Source organism: Martes martes (assembly GCF_963455335.1).
Source record: "Martes martes genome assembly, chromosome: 5".
Classification (NCBI taxonomy): domain Eukaryota; kingdom Metazoa; phylum Chordata; class Mammalia; order Carnivora; family Mustelidae; genus Martes; species Martes martes.
The window spans coordinates 60620447-60634518 of NC_137892.1; the positions used below are offsets into that span (position 1 = coordinate 60620447).

The window sequence follows — 14072 nt, forward strand, 5'->3', positions numbered from 1 at the left end:
ATATCTTGTTCTTAAAAAGGAAAGTTACAGATGAGTAGTTCCTAATAATACAGTAAAGGTCAAATAGCCTTATAAATCAATAGTTTCAAGTGTAGATGAGATAATTAAAGTCTGTGGGCAAACTAATATTCAATGCAGATGTAGTTTGGTTATTGATGAGTAGAATGAATGGCAAAGGTGACAAATGAATTAGGTAAAAATACAAGAGAAATATTAACTATACTTCCTGTGTTGTAGATATTCTGTTCTTCCTGTTAAAAATAATTATGCTGTTTGGGATGCTGTGATACAGATTTTATTTTTCTTGTGATCATGTTCCCATTCCTGTACTTTTTTTTTTAATCTTTCTGACTTTATTTCATAATTGGAAATTCGTAAGTCTTAATCCACATCACTTATTTCACTGATTCCACACTCACACTCACCTCCCCTCTGGCATACAACAGTTTGTTTTCTGTATTTATGGGTCTGTCTCATTTTTATTCATCTCTTTTTGTTTGTCATTCCACATATAAGTGAAATCATATGGTACTTGCTTGCTCTCTAACTTGTTAGCAAAATATCCTCTAGATCCAACCTTGCTGTTGGAAAGGGTAAGATCTCATTCTTTTTACGGCTGAGTAATATTCCATGTGACCTCTTCTTAATCTGTTCTACCTATCAGTGGACACTTAGATTGTTGCCACAACATGTCCCTTGTAAATAGTGCTGTAGTATTATCTACATGGGGTGGATATCCTTTGCAAATTTGTATCTTGTTTTCTTTGGGTAAACAGCCTATAGTGGAATTAGTAGATCATATGGTGTTTCTAATTTTTAATATGTTGAGGACACTCCATAGTTTGCCCCACTGGCTGCGCCGATTTACATTCCCACCTACAATGCATGGAGGCTCCTTTTCCTTCACATCCCCACTGATGCTTGTTATTTTTCATCTTTGTGATTCTGGCCTTTCTGATAGTTGTGAGGTGCTATCTCAATGTGGTTTTGCATTTCCTTAACGATAGTGATGTGGAGCATCTTTTCATCTTATTTCAGCTTTGTATGTCTTTTTGGGGAAAAATGTGTATTCAGATGTGCTGCCCAGTTTTTAATCTGATGATTTGTTGACTGGTATGAGTGCTTTATATATTTTGGAAATGAACACCTTATTGGAAATATCATTTATAAATATTATCTCCCATTCAGTTGTTTGCCTTTTCATTGTGTTGATAGTTTGTTTCCTTTGCTGTGCAAAAGCTGGTTATTTTGTTGTGTCTGCGGTTTTTGTTTAACTTGCCTGAGGAGAGCTATCCATAAGTATGTTGCTGAGGCCGATATCCAAGGGTTTACTGCCTAGGTTTTCTCTTAGAAGTTTATGGTGGTTCCATGCCTCATGTTTAGCTCTTTAATCCATCTTGAGTTTATTTTGGTGTGTAGTGTAAGAAAGTGGTCCAGCAGGGGGCCTGGTTGCTCAGTCATAAGGTGTCTGCCTTCAGCGCATGTTATGATCCTGGGGTCCTGGGATCGAGCCCCACATCAGGCTCCCTGCTCAGCAGGAAGCCTGCTTCTCCCTCTCTCACTCCCCCTGCTTGTGTTCCCTCTCTCACTGTGTCTCTTTCTATCAAATAAATAAATAAAATCTTAAAAAAAAAAAAATGGTCAAGGGGTCAGTCAGTTAAACATCTGCCTTCAGCTGAGGTCATAATCTTGGGTCCTGGGATTGGACCCCATGTTGGACACCCTGCTCAGTGGGAAGTCTGCTTGTCCCTCTTCCTCTGCCCCTCCTTCCTGCCGGTGTGCACTTTCTCTCTCTCTCAAATTAGTGGATGGATCTTTAATAAAAAAGTGGTCCAGGCTCATTCTTTTTTTCATGTAGCTATCCAGTTTCCCGAGCACCATTTACTAAAAAGACGGTCTTTCTTCTATTGTGTACTCTTGGCTCCTTTGCTGTAGATTGACCAAAGGATCAAGGGTTCATTTCTGAGCTCTCTGTTCTGTTCCGTGAATCTCTAGGTCTCTTTCTGTGCTGGTACCATACTGCTGTGATCACTATAGCCTTGCAGTACATCTTAAAATCTGGGATTGTGATACCCCTGGCTTTGTTTTTCTCTCACAAGGTTGCCTTGGCTGTTTGAGGTCCTTTTCAGTTTCATGGAAATTTGGAGATTCTTTTAGTTTGGTGGAAAATGCTGGTGTTCTTTTGATAGGGATTGCACTGAATCTGTAGCTTGCTTTGAGCAGTATGGACATTCCAGTGATACTTCTTCTTCCAGTCCATGGGCATGGTACATTTTTCCATTTGTTTATGTCATCTTCAAATTTCTTTCATCAGTGACTTCTAGTTCTCAGAGGATAGGTCTTTCACGTCCTTGGTTAAATTTATTTGTAGGTGGTGTTTTCTTTTTGGTGCACTTGTGAGTGGAACTGTTTTCTTAGTATCTGTCTCTCTGCTTCCACATTGCTATATAAAAATGCACCACATTTCTGTCTATTAATATTGTATCCTGAGACCTTACTGAGTTCATGTATTCTGATACCTTCTTGGTTTTTTATGGGGGTTTTTTGATGGGAACGCTTGGATTTTGTATGGTATCATGTCCTTGCAATAATGACAGTTTTACTTCCTCCTTTCCACTTTGGATGCCTTCTCTTTCTTTCTCTTTTCTGAGCACTATGGCTGTGATGTCCAGTACTTATGGTGAATGAAAGTGGTGAGTGGACATGCTTGTCTTCCTGATCTTAGAGGAAAAGCTTTGTTTTTCACCTATTGAGATGTGGTTTGCTCTGAGTTACTCATATAGAGCCTTCATTTTTTTCCCCTGAACCCACTTTGGTGAGACTTTGTATCATGAACGGATGTAGTATTTTGTCAGATGCCTTCTCTGTACCTGTTCTGATGATCATATGATTTTTATCCTTCCTCTTACTAATGTGATGTATCGCATTGATTTGTGGATATTGAACCACCCTTGTATCCCAGGAATAAACCTCACTTGACCATGATGAATGATCCTTTTCCTGTATTGTTGAATTTGTTTTGCTCATGTTTGGTAGGGGAATTTTGCATATGTTCATCAGAGATACTGACCTATAGTTTTTCTTTCTCCTTTGTGTCTTTGGTCTTGGTATTAGGCTAATGCTGGTGTGGTAGAAGGAGCTTCAAACTTTTCTTTCCTGTTTCTGGGAATAGCTTGAGAAGAATAGGTATTAACTCTTGTGTAATTGTTGTGGTATAGGTTTAAATCACAGGCTTGCTTTGTTTTTATATCAGTATCCATGTATTTTTATGCCTCTGCTTGCTTTTCACCTTTTTTTAAAAAAATAAAAAAAGAAATAATGTTGGCATAGGCCTCTGTTGGTCTCTTCAGCTCCTGTATGCTTAGACTTCTTTAGCTGTAGGCATTTGCCTTCATTTACCTCTTATCTCCTAAGACCTTTCAGAAGAAGGACTGTCTGGGTCTTTCCTAAAGCATAGTTTTAAGGGATATTCAGAGATCAGTTATCGTAACATGACTGTGGTGGTTCTTATCTTTTTATGACTTCTTTCACAAACCCCTTACCTAGTACATAAAATGTGATGAGCATTTGTAAATGCACTTTCCAGTTATCAGTGTTCTGTTCCCAACAGCCCTATGACATGGTCATTATCACTGTGATCCTTATATAAAAAAGAAAGTGAGGAACATAGAGGCTGAATAAATCATTTAATGGAATATGGTGGGACACTTGGGACTTGTTCCAGGCAGTGTGCTTGTAGAGTCAACATGCTTGGCCACAACACCAATGTTACCTACCCTCTATCCATTTGTCCCTAGAACGCCAGTTCCTGGATGAGGTTCTGATCTCTCATCTATCTATAGGCCTTGATCGGCAAACAGTTGTCCACCCCATCCATTTAACATGATGTCCTCCATTATACTGACTGCAGTTTCCTTGTCCGAATTTGTACCACACCTCAGTTTGCCATTCAGAAATTAATGTGGTGCCTATCAGCACTAGCCTGAGTACATTCTCTTTTCATTTTTTTCTCACTGTAGCAGGATGGAAGGCAAATGTGTACATTAAAGCAGCATTTCATTTTTACCCTAGCACCCACAGTGCTCACCTACAGAATGCCAAACTTGATCTCATTCCTTTCATTGAAGCTAACAATTCTTTATGTTGTACAGCTTCATAACTTGCCACAGCGTTCTCCCTAACTCTTCAGTCATGCCCCTTCATGTTCCAGACATCACATGATGGCTGTAAAAGCATAACAAGATTTGATAGAAGGACATGCATGCTGAGGGAAATTTTCAGCTTTTGAATTATACTAAACACATATTCAGCATTAGACCTCCAATTGTGGCATTCTCTTGAGGGAGTAAATGTACAAACATACAATTTCAGACCATATCTAACTAATAATCTTGACCATATTTAACTCGTAATCTTTGCAACACCCAGTTTAGGAAGCCAAGCCACAATCAAACTTAGCAGCCGAGAGATTTGACTTCGTCAGTGACAGCCATCTGCACTTAATTTTTTTACCCTTCTTCCAACTCATGACCAACCAAAGAAAGCAAAATACTCTTCTCAAAACATTTCCATCGGTTACCCCATTTTGAGTTATTCTGCCTTCAGTTTATCCACATTTCAACCCCAATCAGTTATACCTGAAATTCCTGTTTGTCACCAGAGTGCTTTGTATGCTTGTATTTGAGTTTCTGACAAATGTGATGGCGGCTGACTCCCTTTCTGTATCTATCCCTGATTAAGTAGCCTCTGTTTGCCATTTGTATAGTTGTATTTATTTCCAGACCCTCAAGAGAAATCAATCTCCTCTTGTTCTAGTTGCCAGAAACATGATTGGAAAATGAGGGACTAATACACCAGTGTTGTCCGTAAAGTTTTGTTATGGTGTTGATATTATAGCATCTAGAGGATTGGAGCGTTTTTAGGTTTGTGTGTAAGTCATCTTAGAAATAGGTTTTATCATTGCCTTACCAGAGTTTTGCCTGCTGCTACTTCTAATTTGATGTATTTGCCCTTCTGAGTAGGATTTTTAAAAATCAGGGAAACTAAGGATATTAAGGAGAGTTTTATTTTAAAGATAGGGCATACAATTTTACATTTTTCTATAAAAACTCTCAGAGTAAAAATTTCCTTATGTCTGTCATACCAGCAGACAGATTATTTATAGTTTGGAAAACAAAAAGTTCACTTCCTGCCAAACTGAGGCAGAGGTGGTGGGACCTTAATATCTTGGCCCCTCTCCAGCTTCTTTTCACAATCCACGAGGTAGTTGACTCCATCGATGACTATCTGAACAAGCTCAACCTTTGATAGTGAAAAAGAAGAATGATTAATAGGCATAGAGGACACATGCAAGGCATTAATCAATAAGAATACTGGGAGAAGTAAGAAATTGTCCTGTTAGGTGGACTTTATAACAATTTCTTCTTTGTTAGTATTTCAAGTGTTGGGGAGGGATTTTTTTTTTTTTTTTAGATTTACTGTTTTGAGAACTTTTTAAATATATGAAAGCCATTAGTGTGCATCTCAGACACACCCCCTCCCTATCAGTTTCTGCTATAAGTTTATCCAAAAGTAAAATTACAGAGTTGTCTAGGTGGCTCAGTCAGTTGAGTGTCTCCCGTTGGCTAAGGTCATGATCTCAGGGTCCTGGAATCTAGTTCTGTGTTAGGCTCCCTGCTCCATAGGGAGTCTGCTTATGTCTTTCCCTTTGCCCCTCCCCCTGCTTGCACACTCTAATAAATCTTAAAGAAATAAGTAAAATTACCATGACACCTTTGTTTTTGTTCTTTGACCTGGATCTCTCTTAAGACCTACCACTAAGCTATCTGACCATGACAGCTTAGATAGTATCTGAGCTGTATTTAAATAGTGGCTAGCTTTCCGAGAAATTGTTTAAAACCAAATGTTTGTGTGCAATTAAATCATGTTTTTACTGTACCAGGCAAGTTTGCTACCTAAAGGAAACTCTGAATTATATTAGGATAAACCTTTAAAAATTCCTGCTTTAAAAAAAAAAAAAAACTAATAAAAACCAGTATTTGTAAATCAGAGCACATCTACCTAGGATTTTTTTCCTTGGAATCCTTTTCCTAATCAGTTGCACTGTTCCTAAAGAGATGCAAACTGAGATAGTAAGCAATGACTTAATTCCCAACTGCATTAAAATGCTTGATAATAACTCAATAATGAATAGCAAGGATGGAAGGGGTTGTTACTTGTTACAGCTGAACATACCTTAGGCAGGATTGAGTCTAGTTCCCCTCCCCACTTTTCATGCTTAAAGAAACTGAGGCCCCAGGAGAGGGTTGGGTCAGAAAGCTAGTCATCACTAATCAAAGAAACACATAGTTCTTACTTATCCACTTTGACCTGTCCTGCTGTTCATAATGGTGTAGTGAGATGGTTCTCTCATTCACTGTCAAAGGGACTCTATCTTTTTACTTTTTTTAAAGATTTACACTGTCTCAGAAATGTGAGGACTTAACTAGGTTGGCAGCAGAGGGGCAGGAGGAAGTATAGAGGGAGAGATGTACGCGGACATGTTCATACTTGCATTGTAATAACTGTTACTGTGTGTGCATCTCTTTGGCTGTTCTATAGGAATACATTAAGTGATTCAATGGAAACATACCCCATTGCTAATATTTTTATTTGACAGGGAGAGAGATCACAAGTAGGCAGAGAGGCAGGCAGAGAGAGAAAGAAGGAAGTAGGATCCCTGCGGAGCAGAGAGCCCCATGCGGGGCTTGATCGCAGGACCCCGGGATCATAACCTGAGCTGAAGGTAGAGGCTTTAACCCACTGAGCCACCCAGGAGCCCCAAAGGGACTCTATCTTAATATAAATCTTCTGGTAAGTAACTTGGTCCTAAGTAAGGTCTCCCTATCTTTAACTCACAAATTCTCTTCCTAAAAATATATCCTAACAAAATAATCAGAGTTGTGATTAAAGTATAGAGATGGTTACAGAATTATGTACAGATATAGTCAAATATCAACAAATCAGATATTAAATAAATGAGTATCTTTACTATGCTGTCATTAAAAATTAGGTTTTTAAAGAATACTTAATATTGTAAGAATAAGCTCATGATAGAATACATTGGAAAAATATGATTATAGTTTTTTTTGAACAGGTATTTGAATAATTGTAAAAATGGAAAGCATGCCTTCTGCTTGAAGAGTCCCAGGGCAGTACCAGCACCGAGTGCCCTGGGAGCCCCCTACCCCCACCCATGCCAGCCACAGCTGCAACCATCCTGTCACCAGGTACACACAGTCTACACATGTGCATACACACCATACCTAAGATCATTCTTTCAATGTTAGGAGAAGTAGCTGTTCTGCCCAGTTCATAGAAATAAAGAAAGTCACCAAAATCAGGAGACAGGAATATGCTCCGAACAAGAGAGTAAGATAAAACCTCAGAAAAAGAACTGAACTAAACACTTTTATTCAGCATAGTACTGGATGTCCTAGCCACAGCAATCAGACAAGGAAAAAAAAAAAAAAGCCTCCAAATTGGTAAGGAAGAAGTAAAACTCAGTAAAGTGTAGGATACAATAATATACAGAAATCTGGTGCATTTTTATATAGCAATGTGGAAGCAGAGAAACAGATACCAAGAAAACAGTTCCACTCACAAGTGCACCAAAAAGAAAACACCACCTACAAATAAACTTAACCAAGGACGTGAAAGACCTATCCTCTGAGAACTAGAAGTCACTGATGAAAGAAATTTGAAGATGACATAAACAAATGGAAAAATGTACCATGCCCATGGACTGGAAGAAGAAGTATCACTGGAATGTCCATACTGCTCAAAGCAAGCTACAGATTCAGTGCAATCCCTATTAAAAGAGCACCAGCATTTTCCACCAAACTAAAATAAATAATCTCCAAATTTCCACGAAACCAAAAAGGACCTCAAACAGCCAAAGCAACCTTTCGAGAGAAGAACAAAGCCAGGGCTATCACAATCCCAAATTTCAAGATGCGCTGCAAGGCTATAGTGATCAAAACAGTATGGTACCAGCACAGAGATTCACGGAACAGGACAGAGAGCTCAGAAATGAACCCTTGATCCTCTGGTCAATCTATAGCAAAGGAGCCAAGAGTATACAATAGAGGAAAGATGGTCTTTTCAGTAAATGGTTCTGGGGAAACTGGATAGCTACATGACAAGAATGAGCCTAGACCCCTTTGTTATAACTCAAGATGGATTAAAGAGCTACATGTGAGGCATGGAACCAAAAAACTCAGAGAACCAAGTAAACCCTTGGACACTGGCCTTAGCCATATACGTATGGATAGCTCTCCTCTGGCAAGTAAAACAAAAACAGTAACATACCATTAGGACTATGCCAAAATAATGAAACAACATAGCATCTGATTATAACATGGGCAAAGCTCCTGAATAGACATTTTCTTCAACAAGGGATAGAGATGGCCACCAGACATGAGAAGCTGCTCCGCATCACTATGAGCAGGGAAATGCAAACCAAACCCACAAGATAGCGCTGTGCACCTATCAGAATGGCCAGTATCACAAGGATAAGATATAACAGATGTTGGTGAGGATTCTGAGGAAAAGGAGCCCTCTTGTGCTGAAGGCAATGTAAACTAGTGCACCACTGTGGAAAATAGTAGGGAGTTTCCTCATAAAATTAAAAAGAGAATTACAATACAGTAATTTCATTACTGGTATTTACTGAAAAAACACACCACTAATTTGAAAAGTTATATCCACCCCTATGTTTTTTGCAGCATTATTTATAATAGCCAAGATGAAGTGTCCATCAATAGATGAACAGATAAAGATGTGACATGTGTATATACGCAGACCCACATATCTACAGTGGAATATCACTCAGCCATAAAAAGGATTGAGATGTTGCCATTTGTGACAACATAGATAGACCTAGAGGGCATTATAAGTGAAAGACAAATACCGTATGATTTCACTTATATGTGTAGTCTAAAAAAAACAAACAGAAACCTGACCATAAATACAGAGAACAAACTAGTGGATGCCAGATGCAACAGTGGGTGAAGGGCAGTGGGAGGTATAGGCTTCCAGTTACGGAATGAAGACGTGACAAGGATGAAAGAGAATATGGTCACTGTTACTGTGATAGCACTATATGGTGACCAATGGCATCTACATTTTTGGTGAGGACAGCATAGCACAGGGAGTTGTCAAATCAGCCTCAGCCAGAGCAGAGCTTATGACTGACTTAATACATTTAAGAGAATCACTGTTTTCCTGAATAACAAAGAGCTGTGAACTCTTGAATAAATCTGTTCCTGTGAATAAAACTATGTAAAATATAACTTTTACATAAAAAACAGTCATTTAAAAAATGGAAGGCAATACAGAATAATGCTTACAATGCTTTTCTTAGGGTTAAGTTAAATAAGTAGTGTTATTTTTTAATACTTTAGCATTTTTTCTAGCTTTTATAATGTCACTTATTAGGCTTTAGAAAAAAAATTTTTAAGTGATGACTGCCTTGCTTTCCAGTAATAAAAATCTGGTTAACAATAGAAGCAGACAGGCTTAGGCTCCAGATCCTCTTTGTTCACTACACCACATATTACTCAGTAAACTTCAGAAATTGTATTTAGAACTACTTCTTCCTCAAGTACTTTACCAGAGGTGGAAGCCCACAAGCTGATTTGAGTGTTTCCTCTTTCCCTTTTCTCAGTGTACTGGTGCCTATTGGATACACCCACAGGCAGTGAGATATTTGAAAGCTAGCAAGGAAGAAGAAAGAGCATCAATAATGCAAAGATTTAATAACCAGCCAGTGAGTTACTAGGATCTGTATGGTATAAGAGGAAGAGGCTTTTAAATTAATAATGGGCATAGTACATTCCGTGGGAGCATGCGCAGATAAACAGGTGTGACTTATGGGGTCAGTGCTTGCTTAGGATGCAGCTGCATGTTCCTTAAGGGGGGGCTCTTCGTGCTCTGCCTCCTGCCTCACTCCAGGCCTACCTAGAGCTTATGAATGCTGTTCCTCCTATGTGTTCACAGAACCCTAAAGATTATTTCATGAGCACAATCTGTTATATACCTAGTACATACATATATGCCATATTTAGCTTGAAAAAAATATGATTCTGTAAACTACCAAGTATCTAAAAATGCTAAAAATGAAGCATGTGGCTTTCCCCAAAGGAAATTCAGAATCAAGGTAAATTTCCACTATTTTGCCACCCTCAGAGAGCACACACGTTCTCTGACATCACAGTGATAAAATGCTGCTGTCCTTTGGCGTAAGAGAGCTCCCATCTTTGAAAGATGGCTGGGTTACCTCTCAGGGGCCAGGTGCTGACAACAGTCCCACCATGAACTCCTTTACTTGCCTGTATAGTCTCAGCTTACCTTGTGCTTGCTTTTATGTGGTTATTTCCCAGGGAGGTTAGTACTACAGAATGAAACACAAACTGGACGCAGGACTCGGGGGAAAGAGGAGGTCTTGACTTTTGTGAATAAGGTGAGGCTGTTTAGGCTACTTCTCTATTCCCTTTTTTTCTTAGGCTAGTATGGTTAGCTCATGTTTGGAAAGTGAAAGCTGTTACCTCTGATCGACCAATTCGATCTATGTTGGAAATATCATACACGTCCGCCACCGCTGCCGTGTCCACACCACCTGTGCCACGCTTCTGGAGTCTCAGGTTTTCCAGGATCTTAGAGAAGCGTGGATCCTGGGACAAGAGACAGTACTTAGTGTCATAAGAAGCAAAACTGATTCACCATCATTGGCACATGGACTTAGTCAGAGGTATAATGAGAGATAGTAACCATTAATATTGAGCATATACTTACTGTGTACCACGGCACTATGCTAGAACTTCTAAACCTTACAACAACCTCATGAAGTAGGTACTGCTTTCATTCTCATTTCACAGATGAGGAAACTGAGGCCCAGAGGACTATAACTGACGAGGGTCACACAGCTCGAAGGTAGCAGAGCTGTTTTTAACTTCTATATGATTTTTGCCATTTGGATGCCAGCTTTGGTGAGTTGATTATTCATCTGTATAATAGTTTCACTGATAGAATTAAAATCATGAAGTTAAATCACATCAGATCATTTCCTTAACATTGGAATAATTCTTTATTCTATTTTTGGTAGGAAGCACATTTTCTAAAATGGTTTTCAAGTATTTGATTGGCTTGTGCTGTTGCAAAAAGTGCTGGATGCCTACCAGAACGCTTTTTCCTCCTCCTCCACAGATGGAGCTCAGAAGGTGACCATTGGCTACATTCTTGCAAACAGAACGAACTTAAGTGATGTGTGCACTTCCAGGCCTAGGCTTTCAATCTTTACATGGTGGCACCTGTATCCTCTCTCCCCTTCCCACAAGCTGCAGCATGGGGCCTGGTGATGCCCATGGTAAGAGGACGGTGCCCTAAGACCGTGGTCTTTCCGGTGCAGTTCCCTGACCAGCAGCATCAAGTCACCTGGAAATCTGTTAAAAATGCAAGCTCTTCAGGTGGGCAATCTGTTTTGATAAGCCTCCAGGCAATTTTGATGAAGGCCCAAGTGGGAGAATCCCCTCCGCTAGGAGAGACAGAGACAGAAGGAACTCCCAGGAGCAGGGCAGAGCAGCCCACCTGTCCATCCTGACTTGTAGTGAGGAGAATTTAAACTTGTTACTCTTGAAGCCACACCTCTTTCTTATAGCCCTTAAGCTTTTATCCTCACTAATACAAGTGTCTTTAGAAGCAAAATTAACCCCTTCTTATTTCCTATTGTAAGTGCAAAAAGTAAGAAAGGGTTACAGAATGGTGACGATTTCTCCCTCCACAAAGAAGTCACATATGAGCTTATCCTGGTGGAACTCAAAAGGACTGTTGACAACGTAACATTACCTTGCTGAGCTTTGGGATCCTAACATGGACACCAGCCCGTAATCCTGTGCCAAGGTTCGAAGGGCAGGTCAGAATATATCCTAGTCGCTCATTCCACATGAACTCCCAGCCTCGCGCTTGGATTAAGCGTTCCACCTGCAGCAGTGAACGAATGGAGTTCGTAAGTATCCGTTTACTTGGTACATCCGCAACACCAGGGAGAGACGTGTGTACTGTATGTTTGCCATGAGTGAAATTCAGTCAAACTTATATTACTTCCTTAATGGAAAAGGATACTTCTATCCAAATATTGAAAGGAGTCAATTAAATTAGATGAAACATGTACAGCACTGAATGCAGTACCTAGCACATCCTAAATATTCAGTGAATGTCCGTTGCTGTTATTTTTCATGTGAGAATAATAGGAGAATGTAGGAGTTCTCGGCAGGTAAGGCTGTGGTCAGGTTTCTTAGGAACATAGTTACATCCTGTACCGTCTCTATGCTTAGAATCCCCAAGAGCACTGTTAAGGAAACTGGAACGTAAGTAATGATCCACAGACTTCCCTGAACCATTCTGGACTGGGGAGAAGGGCATAGGAACTTACTAATGTAAAAAAGTCTCCTACTTTTGAAGCCCTGCTCTGGTAGTCCCACCCTCAGAGAGCACAATGATCCTGAAAAAAATTAGCCTCATCTTGGTAATCACCATAGTGTCTTCTATTAAGAATGAAGAAGTGATTTCATTTTAATGAATATTCAGAAATCTCTGGTAACATCTTACCTCTTTTAGTCCACGACAGAATCGCTCAAATACTCTTTTCATATTGCCTCCTTTTTCCATAGAGATTACCCTGGTGTGGTCTTCCTCATTAATCCAGATGAGAAAGGTCTTGTCATAATTATGCCTAATGAAAGGAGAAATACGGTGTTGCATGTCAAACCCATTTGTTTCAACACATGAAAATTCTCTTTACCGCTGTGGCTTGATTGCTTCATTTCACCTTCCTCATTCCTACAAAGCCCTAAGTTTTTTACTGTGCCTGAACAAGTGCTTACAAAATGTTACCATTTTTGTAAGAACAAAGAATAAGACCAACTCCAACCCTTAAAGATGTCCTGTTTTTTTCCCAACGAGAATATCATCTTCCCCAGTCCTTGGAAAGGAGGACAATAATTCAACTGTGGATAACATTTGGCTTTGACACTAACAAGAGTATTCTAAGAGGCTCAACCAAAATCTTGTGGCGCTTCAAGAAAGTTTTTTACCTGCAGCCCAAGAGGTTTGGGATGCAGAAGATCTCACATATGTTTGCTGCCTAGATCCTGCCTATCCACACACACGGAGCATCTGCTCATGAACACACTTATCACAGCTCCTTCGGAGAGTGTCAGAATAACCTACCAAAGTACACGGGAATCAAAGTGGACTGAGGACTTTGGCCAAGATAAAATACGTGTATACTCGATATCCATTCTTCATTGTAGGGTTTTGCTTAAGTCCTCGATATTTTTCATTTTCTGCTCTTTTGTTTTAAAGTCATGAAACAGAATCTCTGTGAGGTCAAATAATATGAAGCTAATTTTTCTTAAAAATAGTCTTTCTCATGCATAATTCATGCAAACCAGCGAACATTCTTACACATCTTAGAAACATCATCATACTGTGGAATGACACACACAATTTCTACAATCTCTCCCTCCTCCATTTAACTCAAGCCGGGCATGCTGTCAGCTGCGGCTCACAGCAACTTCAGGTTAGGAGAAGCAGGTGATCTGAAGGAGATCGTCTGCACACACTGCAAATGTGAAGATGCTGTGTCCATACCAGATTCCCCTGGCATCTGGCCAGTCACGGGCCATCCCAGCACATGTTAGTAAGGGGGATACTGGCTTATCAAATAGAAAGTGGTCCTGCAGGCCAGAAGGGACAAAGCAGAAAGGAGAAAATGATGAGATCAGACACAATTACACGTGCCAGGTCTGTCAGACAGTGGTTCTCAGCCTTGGCTGCCCACTGGAACAACCTCGGGGCTTTTTAAAAAATATGAATGCCCAGTTCCTGCCCCCCAGAGATTCTGTCCTAATTGTTATGGGGTGTGGCCTGGACAGTGGGATTTTTTAAAAGCTCTTCAGATGATTCTAGTGTACAGCTAAGGCTGAAATCCACTGGCTTAGCCCAGATGGAAACAATCACTATGGATTATGTTT

The 14072-nt window shown here is 39.8% G+C and overlaps 1 protein-coding gene and 1 long non-coding RNA gene across 3 annotated transcripts in view; one reads left to right on the plus strand and one right to left on the minus strand.

Annotated features, from left to right (window-relative positions):
• LOC308343599 overlaps window positions 1-14072 on the plus strand; it is a 48590-nt gene that overhangs the window by 25810 nt on the left and 8708 nt on the right. The window lies entirely within an intron of this gene.
• CKMT2 (creatine kinase, mitochondrial 2) overlaps window positions 3669-14072 on the minus strand; it is a 33028-nt gene continuing 22624 nt past the window's right edge. For both annotated transcript variants that reach the window (XM_080804689.1, XM_080804690.1), the window contains exons 6-10: window positions 13690-13775; window positions 12646-12769; window positions 11884-12018; window positions 10587-10712; window positions 3669-5301 (exon numbers count right to left, since the gene is read on the minus strand). In XM_080804689.1, the coding sequence (XP_080660815.1) occupies window positions 5182-5301; window positions 10587-10712; window positions 11884-12018; window positions 12646-12769; window positions 13690-13775 (591 nt within the window). In that variant the 3' untranslated portion in view covers window positions 3669-5181. The remainder of the gene's footprint in view (window positions 5302-10586; window positions 10713-11883; window positions 12019-12645; window positions 12770-13689; window positions 13776-14072) is intronic.